General features: G+C 42.0%; 1 protein-coding gene across 1 annotated transcript; it reads right to left on the reverse strand.

The window, feature by feature from the left end:
- Window positions 1–222: 222 nt before the first annotated feature.
- DNAJA2 (DnaJ heat shock protein family (Hsp40) member A2) lies at window positions 223–21795 on the reverse strand. The gene is made up of 9 exons (XM_089476804.1): window positions 21622–21795; window positions 16303–16362; window positions 15229–15452; window positions 8688–8768; window positions 8110–8243; window positions 6920–7116; window positions 2981–3125; window positions 2688–2815; window positions 223–1054 (listed from the first exon to the last, which is right to left on the reverse strand). The coding sequence occupies exons 1-9, from the start codon at window positions 21697–21699 to the stop codon at window positions 866–868; spliced, it is 1236 nt and encodes a 411-aa protein (XP_089332930.1). The 5' UTR covers window positions 21700–21795; the 3' UTR covers window positions 223–865.
- Between the last annotated feature and the right edge of the window lie 1400 nt (window positions 21796–23195).

Raw genomic sequence — 23195 nt, forward strand, 5'->3', positions numbered from 1 at the left:
ATGGGAATGTTCCCTCCCTCTTCTCTGTTCACTAATAGGCAGAGTCCTTTTTTTTCAAGCAGGCTTTTAATCATTTTTAATGCCTAATTGCTTCCAATTTTTCTCTTTAGACTGTGAGCCACTTTGGGTCCCACAATAAGACATAGGCGGCATAAAAATAAAGTATTTTCAGCTCCAGATTAATGTTAGGTATGAATTTATGAAGAAGGACATTACAAGGAGTATCATTATACACCAAGTTTTTATTCAGTTTCCAAAACCTTTCACAAGATAGTAAAAACTTTTACAACCACTTCTGATTTTTGTTTTTAATCTTCCATGGTTCCCCATCAGTTCTATCTCATTCTTGTGCCAAACCCATTTACTTACCATGCATCTAAAGTGATAGATACAGGCTATGAAATTCTTTATTCTATTTATAGCAGCTTATGCAGGTGCAGCCAAAAACCAAGCCTTGGGAGTTTTACACAAAACTTTACAATGTAGAATTTGAATTTAAAATATAGAACTTAAAATCTACACAAAACTGGTAAAAATCAAGCACAGGTACAAGGACTGAAACTTAACCCAAGTGAAAAGGAGTCTCATCTTCCATTGAAGTGCCTTTATTCTGCTACAGAACAGTCAGTCAGTCAAAAAAAAAAAATGAAGATGTAAGCTTTTTTGTGGTTAGTTTAAATTATACACTCTGTATATACTTATGGACCAATTTAAAAGTTACACATACAGCAACAGATGTCCGTTGGGCTCATGTGGATTGCTTGTACAATCCAACTGGATTGCTCAAAACAAGTCAGGCAAAATCTGGAGAGAAAAATCCATGTGTAACTTCCCCCTCCCCTCCCCAACACCCCAGACAAAACTTTTACTGATGGGCACACTGTACCCCAGGTCCATGATGGCCACTTTCATCATCAGAACTATCATTGTAAGCTTCACGCCTCTGGCCACCAGTTGAACCACGAGTGGTATCAAATTCCTGGAGATCTACCTCCTCTGCTTCACTAATTATGTTGGGGACATCTGGTCTGGCAGGCAGCAGATCTTCAAGTTCCTACAAAATACACATGGTAGAAACAGGGATGAAAAAGTGAGAATTTACTGACTCACAGCTTTCTACTCTACTTGGCCAGCACATTTCCTTTTGACTCCCCTTATCTCATCAAACAATTGAGCTTTATGCATGCTGTGTTCTCTTCTAATAATGACAAGACATGTTTTGGAGTGTGGCAGAAGGTGGATTAATTTGGTTTATTTCATTTATATGCCTTCTATCTCCAAAGGAGTTGCTGAGCAGGGAGGAATGCTTCACCTCCCTCATGCACCATCTCCTTTGAAACTCACCTATTGCATGACATGGCCATGTAGCAGTTAGTGCGGGGCGGGGGGGGGGGGGGGCACTGGAGAAGCACTTGGCTACATCCTTACAGCAGGGTTACAGCTTCATCCACTGGGACCTCCCAAGGATCTGCATAAGATCCTGGGATTTGTTTTTGTCAATGTATTTCTGGTTACAAGGATACAGGCAGACAATTTGTTGTTTCTGCTGTGTGCTTTCAAGTTGTTTCCAACTTATAGTGACCCTATCACTCGGTTTTCTGGGGTGAGTGTGTCTGCCTTGCCCAAGGCCACCCAGTGGGTTTCTATGGCTGAGCAGGGAATCAAACCCTGGTCTCCAGAGTTGCAGTCAAATGTTCAAACTGCTAAAGCATGGTGGACATTCCACCAGATACTAAATGACCTTGAGCAGGTGGGGAGAGAGAAGAGAACATGGGATCAGAACAGAGGTCCATTTAATGGGTAGTCTGTTTCTTACAGTGGGCACCAGATGCCAGTTGTTTTTCAATGCATATCATTCAGTCTAAGCTCCTCTAATGCCACTGTATTATGTGGCAGTGTATTTCACAAGCTATGCTCTGCAAATAGGTGTTTCTTTTGACTGTGATAAATTAAATGCCAATTGCTCTCTCCACATCGGTAGCACTTCATATTGCCTTACAATTTGCTTCCAAAGCATGGAGCATTGCTAGCCCAAACTGTAGCCCTCAAGTATTTTTAAAATCTTACTAATAAGTCAAACCCACCATGTTTTAACATTTCTGTACAAGTGTGAATCACTGATACCTGAGATTAATTTGCTGTCATGATCTAACTTTAATGAGCAAAGATATGATTGCAGCCTACTTATGTAAATATTCAACCACAGACTAAAATTTGCGTAATATATTAACAAATGTGATGGAGATATAAAAACCTTGGGATGTTTAGCCTGGAGAAGAGAAGATTAAGAAGTGATATGATAGTCCTGTTTAAATATGTGAAGGAATGTCATATTGAGGAGGGAGCTAGCTTGTTTTCTGTTGCACTAAAGAACAGGACCTGGAACAATGGATGCAAGCTATAGGAAAAGAGATTCCACCTCAACATTGGGAAGAATGTCCTGACAGCAAGAGCTGTTTGACAATGGAACACACTCCCTCAGAGTGTGATGGAGTCTCCTTCCTTGGAGGTCTTTAAACAGAGGCTGGATGGCCATCTGAAGTGTATGCTTTGATCTAGAATTCCTGCATGGCAGGGGGTTGGACTGGGTGGCCTTTGTGGTCTCTTCCAACTCTATGATTCTTTGATTCTGCTACTGAGATGCATATAAGGATCAGAATTTTAGGCAGCTATCTCAGGATACTTACTGTAAGCTTTTCTGGGCTAATCCAGTTATTTTCAGGAAACTGCACATCAAACTTTATGTAAAGATCTCCCTTTTCAAAGGGATTGCGGTACTGAGGCATCCCTTCCCCTCGTACAACACGGACACAGCCTAATATAAGAGAAAAAGACACTGGATAATTATTACAAGGCACTCTGGTTCCCCTCTGTACAAAACCAAACATACTGTAGAAATATCACAATCCAAAGATGAGATTAACACAGTCTCTGAAACTCCCCCCCTCCCCAGCTCCCAAAACCAACTATCAGGTTATACCTGGTTCAATTACTTTTCCTGGGGGATATTTCACCACAATCTGACGTGCATCAAGGTGCTTAAATGTGAACTGAAAGCCACACAGTGCTTCAACAAGTCCTATCTTGTGTGTCATGTGCAAATCATTTCCATCTCTCTGGAACACCTTGGAAAAGGGAGAAGAAAAACAGATTTAGCAACAATGGGGACAGACCTAGAGGAAGGTGACTACCATAGACAAAACATATTTCAAGACAGACAGTAAGGTCAGCTTTAGCATATTTTCAGTTTTAACCCATCAGTTTGTGCTAGTCTCCCAGTTCTAACTGTTCAAACACATGAACATAAACCCCCAGGAAAGCTGGTTTACAAGAAGGACAAATGGGCCAACACAATAGGTATTAGAACACAATTGTATCTGTAAAGTCACATATTACCATATATACTCGACTATAATTCAACCTCATCTATAAGTCAAGGGCAGGGGTTGTTTTTTTTTGAGGGGGGGGGGTTTATGGATTTTGATATGACCCATGGATAAGTCGAGGCTAAACCTAGCGGCGTGTAATGAAGGATGTAAAGAATAAAGCAAAGGAAAACAATGCCAAAGAACGTACAAAATTACAACAGGCCTAACTATTTGAACTCATATTAAAGGCTGGATGGATGAGAGAGTAGAAGGGCGTCAGTGCTTCCAAATCAGATTAAACTCTTGCATTTCACCAGGGGTTGGAGATTCTGTCTGTCTATCCATCCATCCATCCATCCATGGATAAGTTGACTCAGGTTTCTGAGGTCAAATGTTTAACCTAAATTTCTAGACCTATACATGAGTACATACAGTTTTGAAAAGGTTACATGTTAATCACATCAACTTTTCTGAGAAATGTAGTTAGGAAAATTTATCATCAGACTGCCTGCAACGTTTGAAAAGCCACCAACACTTGCACACTTGCATTTTTAATATAGGCTTAAGATGTAGGGAAGTGGCTAGAAGACTGTTGGACATGTGTCTATACTCTGAGGTAATATGGACTGTTGAATTTGTTCTGAACAAAAAAACAAAGTAGCTGACCCCTGATTGGCCACAGGCACTGTTTATTGGTTAATTATTGTTACTGTTTTTAAGTATGTTTTAACTGGAATTGGTTTAATGTATTTTAAGAGAGGGGTGGGATTGGGGGCTACGTTATGGAATGTATATTTTAATGTTGCAAGCCGCCCCAGTTGTGTTGTGCAGAGGGGCGGGATACAAATAAATTATTATTATTATTATGTATAAATACACATAGCCATATTTATGTACACTAATTTAATTACCCTCTCATTCCCTTTTCCCATGGTTAAAATCGCATATCATTCTAACGCCAGCTGAGTTCTACCACACCTCATGCATTAACCTGAGAGGAAGAGGAGGCAGAGATACATGATCCTACATAAGCTAACTCAAACATGAAATCCAACAAGACTTACTCCAGTGTAATACCTTATAGATTCATGGTCATGGCCCAGCACATGTACCCAAGTCTCAACTACTAAAGACTAGAAGGGCAGGAAAGAGTGCTCCAGAAATTTCTAATCCCTCCTGAATCAAGTCAGTATCACAGTCCTATAATTACATACACCACTGGACTCAACAGGAAGTATAGCACTGAGAAGGACTGGGCAGTACAGGAATATCTCAGTCAACCAATCTTACAGAAAGTTCATTTTAATAAAGTTTTTTTTTTACACTTGCCCATCTCTTTTTTTCTTGGCCTTTTATTAGCTGTTACTGTTGTTTACTAGCAGCATTGGCATTTGGAGAATGGTGAAGGCAAGCTAGAGAAACAGATTCTTTAGTGTCAGGCACAATGTGTACAGTGAGTAATGTAATAAGGCTTGTACGTCATGTGTACACTTGTATACCATGTGTACAGTAAGCAATGCAATAAGACCTGTTGCAAAAAGTGCAGGATTCTACCCTGGCCAATTCTAATACAGCAGTGTGTGTCTGCCTTCAACAGGCAAGGTAAACAGCAGCTGCCTGCAGAATCCTTACTGAATATGCATAGCCAGCAAAAGAGAGAGAAAAGGGAAAGAGGATTAGTCTGTCTCACCAGCTATTCCCAATATGTTTAAAAAAACACACCCATGGATCTATATATATATATATATATATATGACCATTATTATATTATAAGAATACTGTAAGAAAAACTGACCCTGGTGAAAACAAGCAATAATCTTTTTATGCATTTTTAAGAAGCATTCAAGTGGTTGGTAGGAAGTCCAACATGTTTTTCTTTATCTATGTGAGAATCACTTGACCAGGTTCTTTCACTTCAAATGTGTGTACTGCTAGTTTTTGATAAAAAGTTTGTTAAAACGTGTTCAGCTGCTCTTCTTGTTGTGGTGTAGGAGCATAATCCTATTCTTTTGCTGTTATTTCTACCTTTAGTCCCAAATTTTCTGTTGAAGTAGTAAAGCCCAAGAACATACCTACTTCATTAACTGAAATATACTTGTATATGCCCTTTTGCATCAGGCATGAAACCTATTAGCAAAGGAGGAGAAATGTAAAAGTGCTTAAGCCTCTTACAGTAGGTGCTGTCCTTTAGTTGGGGTTGCAAGCTCTTTTATATAGGGAGTTCACTTTTCTGCTTATGTGACACTGTAACCAGACACATACTGAGGACTTAATACTAACAAAAACACCTTAAATTCATATCTAGATTATGCTCACAAAGCTCTTTGCACTTACATAAATGCATTTAAATAATGGAAAAGGTGTTGGGAATCCCAAACACAATAGTTTTGGAGCAAGCCCTCTGAATTCAGTGAAATATGCAGGAAAATATTTAATGTCTAGCTTTGAATTTTCAAATTGTTTAGTTTTAGATGTTAAACAATCAGAGCCATGTGTATTTCAATGGCTTAAATTAGAAGTGGAAAAGTGTAAGAAACTGCTAGTTTCTCTAATTTCCAAAGGATGATTAAAATTGAAAGGTTTCTATGTATTCTTCCTCTAGTGCAGTGTTTCCCAAACTTTGGTCCTCCAGATGTATGAGACTTCATCTTCCAGAATTCCTGACTGTTGACCAAGTTGGTTGGGTCTTCTGGGAGCTGAAGTCCAGAACACCTGGAGGACCAAATTTTGGAAATCATTGCTCTAATGGATGAATTTATGTATTTAAAATGTAGAAACCCATATACACAGTGAAAAAGTACTTAATATGTACTGATCCTATACACAGATTAAGAACATGAGACCTAGTTTACAACCTAAAATGCACACCACACAAAGGGACAAAGGCACTTTCGCAACCAATAACAACTGTAAATCAGCATTGGATTTTGGATCTGGGGTACGCAGGGGGCCACTGAGAGAAAAATAAAAATCTTTGCACTAAAAAAAAAATACACCCAGAATTATTCAGGAACAACTAGGATAATCCTCCTCTTCATCTGAAGGCAGTGCCAAGATTCCTTTCCTGTTGGGTCCACGTCTCTAACAAGACAACGAAAGCCACCATACTCTAAAGTTACACAGCAGTTCTGAGAAACTCGAATTAATGAAGTTCAAATAACGGCTAGTTTCCAGAAAAGCAGATGACGAAGTTCTGCTTCCCACTACTGCCAAGCTCGATGGAAGCACAACTACGCTGCTTCTCTAAATATTACAAAGAGAGGCCCTTCTGCACGTAGAACTTCTCTTGTACCCATTAAAGCGCTCTGATTCCATGCTAGAACACTGCTGTGTGCAAAAAATGATAATCCAAGGAAGATGTTCTGTATATGCAACCTGTAGAACAAGCAAAAGTACAAGAACTGCCTGTACTCTTGCTCAAGCATCTGTAGGACAGCTCTAGCAATTATTTTCCTTTCATCACTATCTATTCATTTAATGAAGCATCACAATCCCAAGCACTCTCCTGGTCTTCCAACAAAAGGCAGTTTTGCCCTTTCAGCAATATTTACCTCGTGCTCCTTTTCTTGAAGCAGGAGAACTATGTCACCTGGCTCCACACCTGGGGCTTGATCGGCTTCTCCAGTAAAAGTGATTCTCTGTCCGTGCTTCATGCCTTTGTCTACATGAACTTCAAGAATCTTTACTTCTTTTATCACCTTCTTCCCTTCACATTTTTTACAGCGATCTTTTTCATTGATTACTTCCCCTAAAAAGAAAAAGCATGATACAATCTCTCAATCTGCCTTCCTTACCAAGCAGCAGGATGCTATTGTCCACCATCACAGAATTTCAGAATCCTACTGAGACTAATTTTCCATATCATTTAATGGCAGCATGTCATCACTGTCCAGTTTATGCAAATCAGTGTCTTCCCATTCAAATGGTTTACATTTTACATAGTAAGAGAAATGGAAGACAAACTGCTATTTCATATATCTGCACTGTATCTGTGTGCACTGCACATGTGCCTTCAAGTCACCTTTTGACTTATGGCAATCCCATGAATTTCAAAGGGTTTTCTTAGGCAAGGAACGCTTGAGATTGGCTTTGCCAGTTCCTCTAAAAGACAGACTTCAGAACCTGATATTTCTTGGCAGTCCCCCATCCAACTCCCACCAGGGCTGACCTTGCTTAGCCTCCAAGATCAGACAGAAACTGGTGCCTTTACGATATTGTATTTCACCAGAAAAGAACAAATTCTTATTTTAAAAGAGCATTTTGTCTGCTGCTCTCCCATGGCTCTATTGCATCTTGTTTTGCTAAGAGGAATGCACAAACCAACTGAGAGAAATACAAATGCCTCTGCTTATGGAATAGCTATTTCAGCGATTTTGGAAAGATGGTTTTGCTATACTCTTACGTTATCACAGCAGCATATACCCCAAACTCCCATAATGTAGAAATAAAGCTTAAAAGTGCTGCCACAACCTGATTGAATTACTCAAGGAGCTTTTGAGGTAACCATGTGCTAGTCATATGTACAATTATATATTCTTCATAATGTCATATGCAAAGCATGATACTAACTTGTCAAGGCAAAACACACTCATCGCACAAAACTGCACCCTATTTCTGAAGCAGATGTCATTAAAAAAACATTATGATGGATGCTTACTTGACAAACTGGGGATTCAGCCTATCAAAATACTTGGGGGAACTCCTCTCTTTGCCAACATTCGCAGAAGAACTGGTGACTTACCTTCTCCATTGCAGTCAGAACAGACAGACTGCATCTGTTGAACCATCCCAGGAGCCAGCTGTCTGATCATAATACGCACACCTCTGCCCCGACAAGCTGTACACTTCTGAACTGCTCCAGATTTACCACCTTGACTAAATCAAAAATTGGTAAACATTTATTAGAAATCTAAACAGCATTTTTAAAAATATATATATTATGAGTCCAACTAGTGGGTTGAGAACATCCAGATTATAACAACTCCTAAAAGCTAAGCACTCCAGGCCCGATCTTGTCCAGGATTGGAGACCACTTGGAGATGCAGATTAAAATGTAAATTATCAAGGTTGAAGAGTGCTGTTACCAAAACAAAACAAAACAAAACAACACAACCCTGGGCTGTCAAAATCACACACACTTTCTTATTTCAAAGCAGGCTGAACCTAAAAAAACCAAAGCCTGTGAAATGAATTCTAGGTGGACTTTTGTATTAGCATTATTCTGCCACAGAACATTTTTTTCTTAAAGAACTGATCATCTTTTTTCAAGGGTCAAGTAATTAATCTTTAACAACAGTTGACTTCAGCAACACAACTTACCCGTTACAGGCGCTACAAAGAACATTCTTGCTAAGTTGTAGTTTGGTAGTCTTTCCATTATATAGATCTTCTAAAGAAACTCTAAAGAGAAAAATGTGCTTGTTTTTAGTCTTGCTGTAAGTACAGGGAAGGACTATGAGATATGCTAAACCAAGAGGCAAAATTGTGTCTCAATGAATGAAAAACCAATGTGTCAAATTCTAGCATTACTGTTTCTGAGCAATTCAGGAAATCCAAGAGCAACTGTCACTGGATAAGCTATGCACTATCTTGCTGCCATCACAGGGTGGTTTTGCAATCTTACTAAAAGATCAGATGCACATAAGGAATTTTTAAAAATTATTTATTAATTTTTAACCTTAGCAATCTAATTTACAATCAAAATAAAAATGATATACATTCAGTATGTAAAAAACAAAAGAAGACAAAAAGAGAACAGGAAAGAGAGAGAAAGACATAACTAAAACACAGTAGTGAAAAGAAAAAAAATATTTTCTAGCATTACAGATATAGCTAAATAATCTTACTAGAATTACTAATAGCTATAAGTATAACATTGTTAAATTTCTTATTGCTGAAAACATCCATAAACAATTTCCAATCTTTCAGAAATTTTTCAATTGGCTTATCCTTTGGAACACATATTAATTTGGTCATTTGGGGTAACACAGGTTGGGGCCACAGCAACCGCCACTCTCCTAACCTGGCTTTTCACCAGCACAAAAAGAAGTGGCAAAATGCCACTCCTTTTTGAGCCAGCCAAAAGCCGGCTTTTCCACCACCACCCAGCCTTGCAGTGCTCCTACGGCGTCTAGACACCACGCTGCTGGAGCACTGCAAAGCTGCCCACCGTACGGTCAGGTGGGTGGTGTGACGCCACCCCCCAAGCTTCACCCCTCAGCAACCTTAACCATTTCTATTCATCCATCGTCAATACTTCTCTGCATTTCCAAGCTTGAGCAAACAATAGTCTTGCTGCTGTTATGCACTGAAAATGTCATCCATATTTATTATCCAATTCTTTAGCCACTGTCACAGCAGAAACGTTTGCTTTCTGGTAACATTACAAAATCTACCTTTAAAATACTTTGGATTAACATATAAAGCTTAGACCAATAACCTTTCACGTTTTTTTCCCAAATCCACTACATATTTAAAAAGGAGCCCTGTTTATGTTGACATAAACATTGGTTTGAGAGACTCTTTGACATTTTTAACAGCTTACTTGGGGTTTCGTACCTTCTAATAATAATTTTATAATACACACAAAATTCTGAGCCTACCATAGGAAGTATTTTTTTACAGGTTCATCTTCTGTATCTAGTTTTAAAAGCCAATGATACAATTTTTAAATTCCATGTTCATAATTTTTACAACACTCTAAATAAAATTCATTTTCTCCTATCTCTACTGCTGCATTTCTCTTAAATCTGTCTTTATGTTCATAGAATCATAGAGTTGGCAGAGACCACAAGGACCATCAGACCAACCCTCTGCCATGCAGGAATACACAACCTCAAAGCACTCCAGCAAATGGCCATCCAGCCTGTTTAACAGCCTCCAGCTCTGGTCAAAAACCTCCAAATAAGGACTCTACCACACTCTGAGGCAGCATATTCCACTGCTGAACTGCTCTCACCTTCAGGAAGTTCTTCCTGATGTTTAAGTGGAATTTCTTTTCCTGTAGTCTGAGTCCATTGGTCCAGGTCCTAGCCTCTGGAGCAGCAGAAAACAAGCTTGCTCTATCTTCCACATGACATTCTTTCAAATATTTAAACATCCAAATGGCTTGTCATGTCACCTCTTAACCTGCTCTTCCCCAGGCTAAACATGCCAAGCTCCCTAAACCAATCTTCATAGGTCATGGTTTCCAGATATTGCACCATTTTGGTCACCCTCCTCTGGACACACTCCAGCTTGCAAATGTCTTGAACTGTGGTGCCCAAAACTGGACACAGTATTCCAGGTAAGGACTGACCAAAGGAGATGAGTGGCACTTTTACTTCCCTCATCTAGACACCATATCCCTACTGATGCAACCTGTTGCATCACACTGCTGACTCATGTTTAGCTTGTGGTCCACTATGTATGACTTCTAGGTCCTTTTGCATGTACTGTTGTCATGCTAATTACTACCCATCCTATATCTGTGCATTTCATTTTTTTCTACCTAAGCATAGCACCTTGCATTTGTCCCTGTTGATATTCATTTTGTTACTGCTAACCCAGCTGTCTAATCTGTTAAGGTCATTTTGAATTCCCACCCTGTCCTCCGCATTATTGGCTACCTCTCCTAATTTGGTGTCATCTACAAAGCATGCCAACTAGTATATATTCTATTTTCTTATACAATGGGACATTGATATCTGCTAGGGTTTGGTTCCAGGATCCCTCATGAATGCCCAAATTCATGGATGAACAAATTCCATTAAATGCAGCAACATAGAAAAGTGGTGTCCCTTATATAAAATGGCAAATCAAGGTTTGCTTTTTGGATTTTATATTTTTAAAGAATATTTTCAAGCCATGGATGGTTGAATCCATAGGTAACAGGTCCTTGGATATGGAAGACTGACTGTGTGAGTGTATTGAAGACAAAAATCATATTTGGGATATTTAAGGAAATATTAATTATCTACCCCTTTCTGGGGCAAATTTATTCTACATTAAATGAAACTGTTTTCACATTCATTTAAGCTGTTTTATTATAATATTATTCAATTTTTCTTAACTTCTTAACTGCTCCCAGTCTTTTGGATGTCTCCTTCTAGGGCCTTCTCCAACTTTTTGAACAAAACTCTTGCTCTCTCCAAGGATTTTATTGTAACGAATAAGTGTGGTGTAGCGGTTTGAGTGTTGAACTACTATTCTGGAGACCAGAGTTTGATTCTCTGATCAGCCATGAAAACTACTGGGTGACCATGGACAAGTTGCATGCCCTCTGCCTCAGGAACAGGCAATGGCAAACCTTCTCTGAACAAATCTTGCCAAGAAAACACTATGATAGATTCGTCTTGGGGTCACCGTAAGTCAGAAATGAAGGCACATAACAACAATAATCAGTGGTTACCAAGCCCTCTGGGACTATCCAGAGAAAAGCGCTCCCCCATTGCAGCCAATGGGGTTTCAGCGTACACAGTTTTCCCCATATGCGGAGGGATCTGGAACGGATCCCTGCGTATGGAGAGGTCCCAATGTAATTCCCATCAAATTATCAGAGATCTCGTGTTCATGTTTATAAGTACAGTGGACCCTTGTTATCCGCTGAGGCTTGGTTCCAGGATCCCCTGTGAATAACAAAATCCATGGATGCTCAAATCCCATAAAATACAGTGGCGTAGTAAAACGGTGCCCTTTATATCAAACAGCAAAATCAAGGCTTGGTTTTTGGAATTTATGTATGTTAAAAAAAATTCAAACCGTGGATGCTTGAATCTGTGGATACGGAAGGCTGACTAGTACCTGTGGGATTTTGAACTGATGCCATGATCTCATTGAATTGTTTTTCAGCAAGCTCTTTAAACGTGTCCTGTAATGTCTGTAATGTCCTATTCTAAGTTCCCATTACTTTCTGCAACGTGTTTGTTCAGCACAAAAATCTGGTTAAACATCTCACCACCATCACCAAATCACCAAATGATCAGGGAGTTTCTTGTTCCCTGTTCAACATGGGCCATCCAGAGTCCTCTGATAATATTGTAAATCCTTGTTTAGAGATCCTTCTGTCTAGTCAACCCGCTTTAATATTTTATGATTCTTCAACTTTGCAGTGAGGAACATTGTAATTTCTAGGGCTTGAATCTCGACCAGAGAGCTCCCCAACCCATTCCTGAGTCAGAAGGTTATCCAGAAGACTGTGATTCTGCCCTTGTGCATTTTTCCATACCTTGTAAGCATAAAGGTAATACTACATCCTACAAAGATAGAGTGACACACCAATTGTGCTGCTAACAGTTGCCCATCTTGGTTAGAGTCCTAGGGGCACATATGTAAATTAAGCATGGCAATATGTGAATATATCCTTTCCATCACAATAGCTCAGGGAAGTTTATATGGATCTCCATTCACTACATCCTCATAATAGCCTCTCAGTGTAAGGTTCTCATGTTGCTTGAAGTTAACACATCTATTCCTGGTGCTGATTCCAAAAAGAACAGAGTAAAGCCGAAGTATGGCAGTACTTCCCATAGTCTGGATGGAGTAAAGCTTGCATTCTGGAACCTCTGTTTGCTCTTTCCCACATATATTTGGAACGTGTCCCAACTTGTCTATTTTTCCTTGTAAAGTGAAGCTAAGCAACTTGAAGTTCAATAATTTTAATCACACTGACTGGGAAGAACAATAGCCTAAGGTTTCCTATGATCTACTTATTAAGCAGTTAATAAGTGGGTTTGCTGCAGTGACTAGTTTCCCTCCCTCCCTCCTAAACTTATCGAGTCACTTGAAGCATGAGTTAGGCTCCAATATTCCATTCTTTGATAACAGGAGCTACTACTTTGCTCACTTGGTGATATTAAAAGTGCACCAATAAACATTTGTTGACTCTAAGCTGAAAGGTTAAGGTTTCCCCCCCCCCTATTTTTTAGTTCAATATTACAAAATTATAGGTGTTAGCACTGTTCAATCTATCCTCCTCCCCAAAGTAACAAATAAAACAAAACAACCATTAAACAACCATTAAAATAAAATTGCACATCATACAAGTTACATCAATAAACCTTATAACTTAAAAGTTGCAAATTATTTAAGGCATATCTAAAATATGTATGTGCCATTAAGTCACCTGTTAACTTATGGCAACACCATGAATTTTATAGGGGTTTCTTATGCAAGAAATACTCAAGAGGTGGTTTTGCCTTCCTCTGAAATATAGTCTATAGCACCTGGTACTTATTGGTGGCCTTCCATCCAAATATAACCAGGGCTGACCCTGCTTAGCTTCCAAGATCTGATGGGATCTCATGCCTTTAAGATATTTATATTGCTATAGTGTACAATAGTATTAAAATATTAGAAGTAAACTAAAATCATAAGTAAATGACATGATCAAACTGACTATTCAAGCTAGAAATTATGGTTCGTAAAAGCAGCAGCAAGGCACGATAGGTTTAGGTGAGGGAAATTCCCTTGTGTGTTTTTGCAGCCAGAAAGAGAAACCTGGCCACTGTCTCTGTTATTGATTTGTCTGCATCCACTAACAGGTAGGCTAAATACTACTGTGATTGCCCACTTGGAAATTTCAAGAGTAGCTACTAATCTGAATCAATCATATTTATCAAAATAATAATAATAATAATAATAATAATAATACTAAGGGGAAAGAACAAATGATCCAAAGATTCTAAAATCCTCTCTCTTAACAGAGAAAGTTGTTCACTGTCAGGGATAGCCCTGAATCTGCCATCCAGTATAGTGGACATTAAGCAAATGAACTTAGTTTAGAAAAAATCTAGAATGATGCCCTGGGGAGGCAAAGGAGAAAGCCAGATAGAAAGGTGAACAAACCTTCCAGATCATCATCATAGAACAGATGTTGTTGTGTGCCTTTGTTTCTGACTTATGGCAAATCTAAGGTGAACCTATCACAAGATTTTCTTGGCAAGACTTGTTCAGAGGTTTGCCTTTGCCATCCTCTGAGGCTGAGACAGTGTGAGATGCCCAAGGTCACCCAATGAGTTTCCACACTCGAGCGAGGATTCAAACCCTGGTCTCCAGAGTCTGACACTCAAATCACTACACCATGATGGCTCTAGTTATCGAATACTGAATCTCAAAATCTTTTATCTGAGGAACAGACAGCCCACAGCAAGCAGAAACCGAAAATTTTATTATTAAGATTTCTGTGCCATGAACTAACATAATTCTGTTGAAGGAGGTATAGCAGTTCAAAAATGTTATCAGCAAATATTAGCTTCTGTCAAAATCTAGAGGCCACATTACCCTCAAAACTGCAACAACCAAAGCCTAGGCACAGTACGGGTACAGATAACACATTTGGTCACACCAAAAAGCAAGCATAAAAAGGAGCAACCTGACTGATGCTGCAATCAAAACCCGTTCTCCATATAGGAATGCTTTAAATAGCTGCACCAAGTTGCAGAAGAGCAAACGGTATAACTAAAAGAGAGCAGAAGGTACAACTGTTCCTCTTTGGTAAACCAAAAATGAAGTACATTTAATGCTGTCTAAATCAGACCAAACAGCAAGGGATTTGTACGGTGCCCATGGTAAAGAATGAGTCACCTGAATTTCCCTACAGAGACCCCTATATATGGCTGCATTCATACTTTAGTACGTGCTATTTATTGGTGTTGAGTCAGGTGTACCACTAGTTTTATACAGATTTAGAAGCAAAGATTTTGTCCACAGTTTAACCTTCTCAAAAATAGCTGGATGACAGTTATTTCTGAATTTAGTAGCTTCAGCTAGTTCTCAAGCACACTTCAATAGTTTCAGTTTGTTCTAAGAGAAAAAAAAGTAAACTAATAGGACAATTAAGTATTCAAGAGTCTTCCCCAGAAAGAATTAATTAGGTACTTACTTAAGTGGATGCATCATATCTTCTCCTCTTCTCCTTCCATTTCGACTTCTACTCTGATTACCCATGAAACTGAACAGTCCCCCACCAAATATGTGGGAGAAAATATCGTCCATTCCTCCACTTCCACCACTTCCTTCTCGGAGACCTTGTTCTCCATATCGGTCATACAATTCGCGTTTCTCAGGATTTGAAAGAACTTCATAGGCAAAACTTATTTCTTTGAACTAAATAGTGAGAGAAAAAGAAAACAAAAAAACTATTTCTGGTATGTCTAATGAAACAGATATGAAAGGAAAGTCAGATTTTGTGATAGGCATCTATCTTTATTACAGGTATTATTTTATAGGTGGATACATGCCAGTTCAGCCAAGTCTCTAGGTACAACTAGATAAGTTGCCTTTGGGCATCCATCTCTTCCAGGAAGAGCTATCTTCTACCAGCAAAGAGGATGCTGGTTCAACCTGCTCTATACAGATGATCCATACCTTTAACACCTCAGCCATCTTAATAGCTGACATTCACAATTTCCCCCCATTACTCATCACTGATATGCAACATGCATGCTTCCAAATCAAACCACGTACAACTGACAGCTTCAATTATCACTGTCTGCATTTCCATTTCTTGAAAGGGCTTTGGAGACACAGAAATTACCCTGTTTTACTTCACATCATTTCTGAAATACTGGTGCTTCATAGTGCCTGATCTTACAACTAGGTACATGTTTGAATAAGCAAATTTTGCCACTTCAAGATGAAATCACATTCTGCCCCACTAATATACAGTGGACCCTTGGTATCCACTGTTGTTTTTTTCAGGACCCCCTGTGGATACCAAGATCAGTGGATGCTCAAGTCCCATTACATACAATAGGATAGTAAAATGGTGTCCTTCATATACAATGGCAAAATCAAGGTTTGCATTTTGGATTATTTTTATTTATTTATTTTTTAAATATCTGAATCCATGGATGCAACATCTGAAGATATAGAAGGTTGTCTTTAATTTCTTCATCAGCATGACCACTTCTTTCCTGCAAATTCCTTTCCCACAAATGTATAAGATGAGGCTTACCTTGTCACCTGCATTTGGATTCTTATCAGGGTGGTATTCCTTGGCAAGCTTCCGGTAAGCCTACAGGAGAAAAGAAGTCAATATAATCAATTAAGAAATAATAATGCGGCGTCATGGACACACACACACACACACGAAAATGGAAACTGCCAAAATTCAAGCCCAATTGGCTTGAATGGCAGGCCCCATTTTATCCCCCTTCATTTTCTGCTCGTTCATAAGTGAGGGACGCGGATCCCAAGTCCACAAAAACGGAAGGGCAACTGTATTGACTTCTAGGTACAACTAGACCTTCCATTTGACAGGTAGGAATGAAAATGCATGGATTACAATTTATATGTCTGAACAACAGACTTTTGTTGTTTCAGATCTACAAGCCCTGATCTGCAACAGGGCCCTTACTTGTAGTTGTTTTGATGTGTGTGTCCCCTGCCCTAAATCTATCATGAGCAAATACAGAGGAAGGAACCTGGGCAGGTGCAGGCTGTCATGCTGAAATTACCTTCATAACAGAATTATTACTAATAAAGGAACTCTGCCCTTTAGCTTTAAATTCTCTCTTAAGCTTCTCACCTTTAACTCTCCTTCTAAAAACAACATGGTGGTTATATTGCAGGATGAGCAAATTGCTGCCCCTGGGTTGGCTGCATGTGGCCTCAATCCCACCTCTCAAATAACCCTATATTTTACAAAATTGGTATGATTTTCAGGCAATGTTTGCCCCCAAAGTTTTGTCCATCCCCATTGTACTGGGATGTAACTATGGTGGGCAGATGCAAAGCAGAAGACTTATGCATCTTTGCGTAGAAGAGAAAATTTCACCTGGTGAAATTTTCCTGTTCATACAAATATTGAAGGTGGAAGAACCCTGTCATCTTTTGCATCCTGACATGCTTACTAATTTACCCCTTAGCAACTGAATGCTAATGTTTTAAAAGTTAAACATGCAATCTTCTGCCATCTATCACAGCCAATTATAAAAATGATTCATAACACTGGCAACATCAAGACTGGGTTCCTGCAATGTGGAGTTAACTTTGGTCCTGGTTTGAAAAAAGAACAGCTAGTGTAAAATGTAGAAACTATGAGGGTCATGCATGTTTAGCTCCCATGTTATAAACTATGAACCCACTGCCAAATGACCACTGAACCAGGTTCCAGATGCTACACTTAGTTTATAAGGTCCTGAACAACTACAATGATATGACAGACCACTATGATTTTCACAATCTAAAGAGGGCCCTGCTTACCATGGCCTTAGGGACTTTTATTTGGTGGTGACAACTTCTGCATAGCATTAGCAAGTACATTTCTATACCGCTTACGGAGGTACTGAGCAGTTTACAAAGTGTAAACCAATTGCCCCCAACAAGCTGAGTACTCATTTTAGCGACCTATGGAAGGATGCCAGGCTGAGTCGACCTGGAGTTCACGGCTGGTATTGAACTCACAAACTTGTGGTTTGTGAGTGAGTGGCTTTGGTACAAGCATTTAACCACTGCATGAACAGGGCCCCATGGAATGATCTTGCCACTGAGATCAGGTGGATTCTTAATATAGGAAGTTTCCATTGCAAACTGGAAGCTTTGTATTACCAGGCACACAACTTTTCTTGCATTATGACATCTCCTCAAGCTGGCTTTTCTAAGTTTTGCATTTCTATCCCTGCTGATTCTCCTGTTTCAAGCCCCCACCCACCGGAGTTCACACTGAGGTTAAACTCAGCTTGGATTGGACAAAGACTTTTCATCACCACAGATGTGTTAATCTTCTTATCTATGCTGGATTCACCTCCTAATGACTGTTAAAGGACCACCGTTAAGACCATCACTTGCTGATACCGTTTTTACATTGTCCCACATTCCTCCACCTATTCATCTGGCCATCATATACAGAAATATCTACCAACTGGAGCTACACTTCATGCATTTGGGGATGTGGGCTTGAGCTCACAAAAGCTAATGCCAGATAAAACCCGTTAGCCTTTAAGGTGCCATAAGACTCTGCTGTTGTTTCTGCTTCAACAGACTAGCTTGGCAACCTATCCTTCTTTGCCCAGCCATTTTGTTGCCTTCTCGTATTATCAGGGATTTCTAGCGATCTTAATGAGATATTTTACTGCTTCATTGCTGTTTTAACCATTTGATAGTACAGTATTACATTTCCTTGGACTTTAATACTGTAAACTCATTTGGGATTTCCCCCCAAAAACATGCAACAGTATTAAAACGTAAAGAAACTGCAAATCCCCTTATGGCAAGTACAAAAGCTTATACATGGGCACTGGGAATTTTGAACACGAGTCCTAGGACAGAGTGGTGATATAATGTACAAGTGGTGATATAATTAAAACAGTACTAAAGCTTAAGCCAATTTCGCTCCCTGCCCCTTCAAACTTTACTTGAAAAGATCCATAGATCACTGAACCTCAATTAATTTTAATTGCTAGCATTCATCGCCAATCTCAAGTGACACTTTAAGGAGGACAGGTGAAATAGATGTACTTAACAGCATTTTCGTCTAGTTTGCAATAGAGATCTTACTTTCCTGTTGGTTTCAGAATCGTATCTGTAGTGTTCTCTACAAGACATCTGCTCCCACAAAAACGAACACCCAGCCCAAATAAATTAAGCGGTTACATGCCCTGGTGAAGAGGACATATTCCACACCAGCACCTTTCCTCCACAAACAGGTTGAACCTGATCATTAACCAAATGACGGCTCTCATGTGGGAGTTCTCCAAGAATGGGTGAGGGAAAGAAGCAGGTCAGATCATGGAAAGAGGTAAACATTGAGGACAACGCTACAGTTGTATACTCTAAGACCCCCCTTTAAAAAAACACCACCACCATTTTGTCCCTCCACAGACTGGGTGAGAAAGGATCAGCTACACAGCAAACAAGGCCTTGAATGAAGTCCAGGTTTTGAGAGGCAGGGATGGATCATGTTGGCAAGAGATTACATCTAACTGGGACTAAAAAGTAATCAGGAAGGTTAGAGTATAGGTCAAGTGTAGGTTGGATTTTGCCAGACTGAAACTCATAGCATTCCTTACCAACATTTATGTTGACTAATGCTGATGGGAGCTGGAGTCCAACAGCATTTTGCCAACTCCTGATATAATCTATGGTCAAAACCCTTTTACTAATCTCAAGTAAAGTAGACTCAATGAATCAATGGCAACTTGGTAATTCAGCATTTATGTAAAGTCCATTAATTCAACAGACTTACATGACTCAGACTAATAACAGGCTCCAGGCCTGTAGAGAGCCCTTGTTATAAGCAGCCTCTTGGGAGGAACTGTCAGATGGGAAAGGACTAGAAAGGAGGGAAGGAAGAACAGAAAGGAGAGGGAAAACAGGGTGCTATTATTTAGGACAGTGATTCCCAAACTTTGGGCCTCCAAATGTTTTGGACTTTAACTCCCAGAATTCCTGAGTGTTGGCCAATCTGGTTGGGGCTTCTGGGAACTGAAGTCCAAGATTTCCATATCACCATCCATACATGGCGATATGGAATACAATGGCTTAAATGAGCCTAACTTTGGTGCTAAGTTGCATACCTTTGTTCTTGTTGTGTGCCTTCAAGTCATTCCTGACCTATGCTGACCCTAAGGCAGACCTAACCCATCTTGGCAAGATTTGTTCAGAGGGGGGTTGCATTGCCATCCAGTGAGTTTCCATGGTTGAGACGGGATTTGAACTCTGGTCAACCCAACATTAAAACCACTACACCATGCTGGCTCTCTCTTTAGGATCTTGTCTAGTTCTTTCATGGCAGCCCTAATTCTAGCCATCTTCTGTCATTCCGCAGTCTCCACCTGTTGTTGTTTTGTGCCTTCAAGTTGCTTCTTTGGTGCAGTATAGGCTACAGCTGCAGCCACTCCTTTTTCCAGTGGATTGGGGCCAGGACAACCTCACCGGCAGCCCTGTGGCCCCAATCCAGCACTTTTCTAGGGCAAAGAGAAGTGGCAAAATGGCCTGGGAAAGGGATGTCCCTCGTCCCTATAGAGGAGAAAGGGGCGGCCGCCATGGCCCCTTTCTCCTCTGCATCGCAGGTGCGGCTGTTTGGTTGCCACACTAATGATGTGGAGCTCCTTTTTGTGCCTCCACCAAGCCACCGTAAATGGCCTGGGGCGGTGCGGAGATGTCACACACGCATCTCTCCGTTTGGATGCAGTGCGTGTGTGACGTCATCATCACCCGCTGTAATGATGCTCCTGTCCACACGTACTAGGGTTAGGGAGTGTGCAGTTGGCGCATGCTCCCTAACCCTAGCATTGCCAGGAGCACGGCGCATTTGGGAGGTGTGTACCATGCCTTACTTATGGTGACCCTAAGGTGAAAGTGCCATGGGGTCTTCTTGGTAAGAGATGTTCAAAGGGGGCTTGCCATTGCCTTCTGCTGAGTCTGAGGGCATGCGACTGGCCCATGGTTACTCCTTGGGTTTCATGGCCAAGCCAGGATTTGAACCCTGGTCTCCAGAGTCATAGTCTGCCACTCAAACCACTCGACCAAGCTGGTTCTCCGTCTCCACAAACCCAGCCATGGTTCCTTTTTTGGCCAGATACCCTCAGCACAAAGGAGGACAAGGCGCCGCAAAACGTAGGAGACTGAAGGGAAAACGTCAGGCCTGGCCAAGTCACAGGTTTTAAAGCACTCCTCTACATCTAAGCCCATGCTTCTCTCAGTCACTCCTGCTCAAAATGGAGGCCATTTTGGGATCCCTCCTGGACAAAAGGCTGAAATGGAGGACAGGTCCTGGGGGGTGGCAATGGAGAGCCTGCGCCTGGCTGCCTTGTCTTTGTCCTGCTCAAAATGGAGGCCGTTTCACTATTCCTCCAGGGCAAAATATTGAAAGGGAGGATAGGGCCTGGCAAAAAGCACATGTCTAGCCCTAGGGCCCCTTAGTGCTGCTCAAAATGGAGGGCTTTGGGGGACTCCTGCTGGAGAGGAGGCTGAAATGAAGGACAGATCCTGGGTTTAAAAAAAGGGTATGTCTAATGGCCCTTAGTCCCTCTCAAAATGGAGGGCTTCGGGGAATGAAACGGAGGAGGAGGAGGAGGAAGAGGCGCCTGGTCGCCTTGCCTTAGTCCTGCTCAAAATGGAGGAGCGGCTCAAATGGAGGCCAGCAGGGCCTGGGCAACCCCTGGAGGACGGCATGGAGGACGTTTGCGGGCAGAGCAGGGGAAGGGGAAGGGGAAGGAGAAGGGGAGGCGCGCCTGGCCGCCCGGCTTCCTCCTCCTCCTCCTGCTGCTGCTGGGCCCCGGGGAAACCAGGCCCGGCTCCCTCTCCTCCCGCCTCCCAGGCGCCCTCAGACCTTCTTAAGCTCGTTGTCGGAGGCCCCCGGCGGCACCCCGAGGATGTCGTAGAGCTTGGTGTCGGCCACGTTCGCCATCTGGGCTCCGGAGGAAGGAGGCCGCGGAGCAGCGCCGGGAGACGAGAGCAGAAGGGGCACCAAGCGAGCGAGCGGGCGAAGGGAAGGCCTTCCGCAGGCACGCACGACGTCACCGCGCACAGCCGGAAGAAGGACGCAACAGCGTCCGTTGGAGGGAGGGGCGTAAGGGCCGTGAATGAACCAAGCCACGCCCCTCGCCACGCCCCCTGTCCTTCTGCCCGCCTCCTCAGAGGAAAAGGGCGGGAAAGGCTCAGCAAGGGCTGTGCTGCTGCTGCTGCTGCTGCCAATTAACACACGCAAACAGAAATCCACCAGCGATGCCTTTATGGCCTTTATTAGATGTACAACGGAGCGCTGCTGTGAAAACACTGAGGAGGGCTCTAGTGCCATCAGGCCAGAGAGCAGCTGCCTTCCAACTCCAAGCGGTCTTGGACCCATGTCAAACTGGGTTTCGGGTGGGCTATGGTGTTGAGACTGCCCTGGTCGCCCTGGCCGATGATGATCTCTGTCTGGGCATGGACAGGGGAAGTGTGGCCCTCTTGGTGCCCATAGACCTCTCAGTGGCTTTCGAGACCATTGACCAGGGTATCCTTCTGGAACGCCTGAGAGAGCTGGGAATCGGGGGCACTGCGCTCCAGTGGTTCCGGTCCTACCTCTCGGGTCGGTCCCAGATGGTGCAGCTGGGGGACATGTGCTCCGACAAGAGGGCCCTTACATCTGGGGTCCCTCAAGGAGCCATTCTGTCCCCCATGCTATTTAACATTTACATGAAACCGCTGGGAGAGATCATCCAGAGACATGGGGCGCGGGGTTATCAGTACGCTGATGACACCCAAATATGCTTCTCTATGTCTCCGACTGATGCAGTGACCGAGGATGGCGTCTCTCCTCTGGATGCCTGCTTGGAGTCGGTCATGGGCTGGATGAGGGAAAACCGACTCAAGCTGAATCCAGAGAGAACGGAAGTACTGGTGATAGGTTCCCCAGGCCCAAGGAAGGAAACTTGTCCACCTGTCCTGGACGGGGCCACGCTCCCCCTGAAGGACTCTGTTCGCAGTCTGGGGTGCTTCTGGACTCGTCGCTCCAACTGACATCTCAAGGGGATGCGACGGTCAGAAGCGCTTGTTACCAGCTTCGGCTGATATGCCAGCTGTGACCCTGCCGGGACTGAGAGGACCTTGAAATGGCGGTGCATGCTCTGGTAACCTCTCCGTTGGATTTCTGCCATGCGCTCTTGTACCAAACCCGGAAGCTTCAGTTAGTGCAGAACATGGCTGCCAGGTTGGTCGCTGGATGTTCCAGGGCAGACCATATAACACCTATCCTAAAAGAGCTCCATTGGCTGCCTATTCGCTTCCGGGCCCAATACAAGGTGTTGGTAGTTACCTATAAAGCCCTAAATGGCTTGGGCCCAGGGTACTTGGAGGACCGCCTCTCCCCATACAATCCGCCTCGCGCTCTCAGGTCAGCCGGGAAGAATCTGCGCAATATGCGGC

This window comes from Sceloporus occidentalis, unplaced genomic scaffold (genome assembly GCF_023333645.1).
Source record: "Sceloporus occidentalis isolate IW3139 unplaced genomic scaffold, rSceOcc1.0.p SCAF_10, whole genome shotgun sequence".
Taxonomy (NCBI): Eukaryota; Metazoa; Chordata; class Lepidosauria; order Squamata; family Phrynosomatidae; genus Sceloporus; species Sceloporus occidentalis.

What these genes read in the sequence shown, in the direction of transcription:
- DNAJA2 (XM_089476804.1), bottom strand. Translation starts at nt 21,699, where the DNA reads ATGGCGAACGTGGCCGACACCAAGCTCTACGACATCCTCGGGGTGCCG. An exon ending in ATCCAAATGCAGGTGACAAG is followed by an intron (nt 15,453 to 16,302) that starts GTAAGCCTCATC and finishes CTCACTATTTAG; the next exon opens with TTCAAAGAAATAAGTTTTGC. An exon ending in GATATGATGCATCCACTTAA is followed by an intron (nt 8,769 to 15,228) that starts GTAAGTACCTAA and finishes TTTTCTCTTTAG; the next exon opens with AGTTTCTTTAGAAGATCTAT.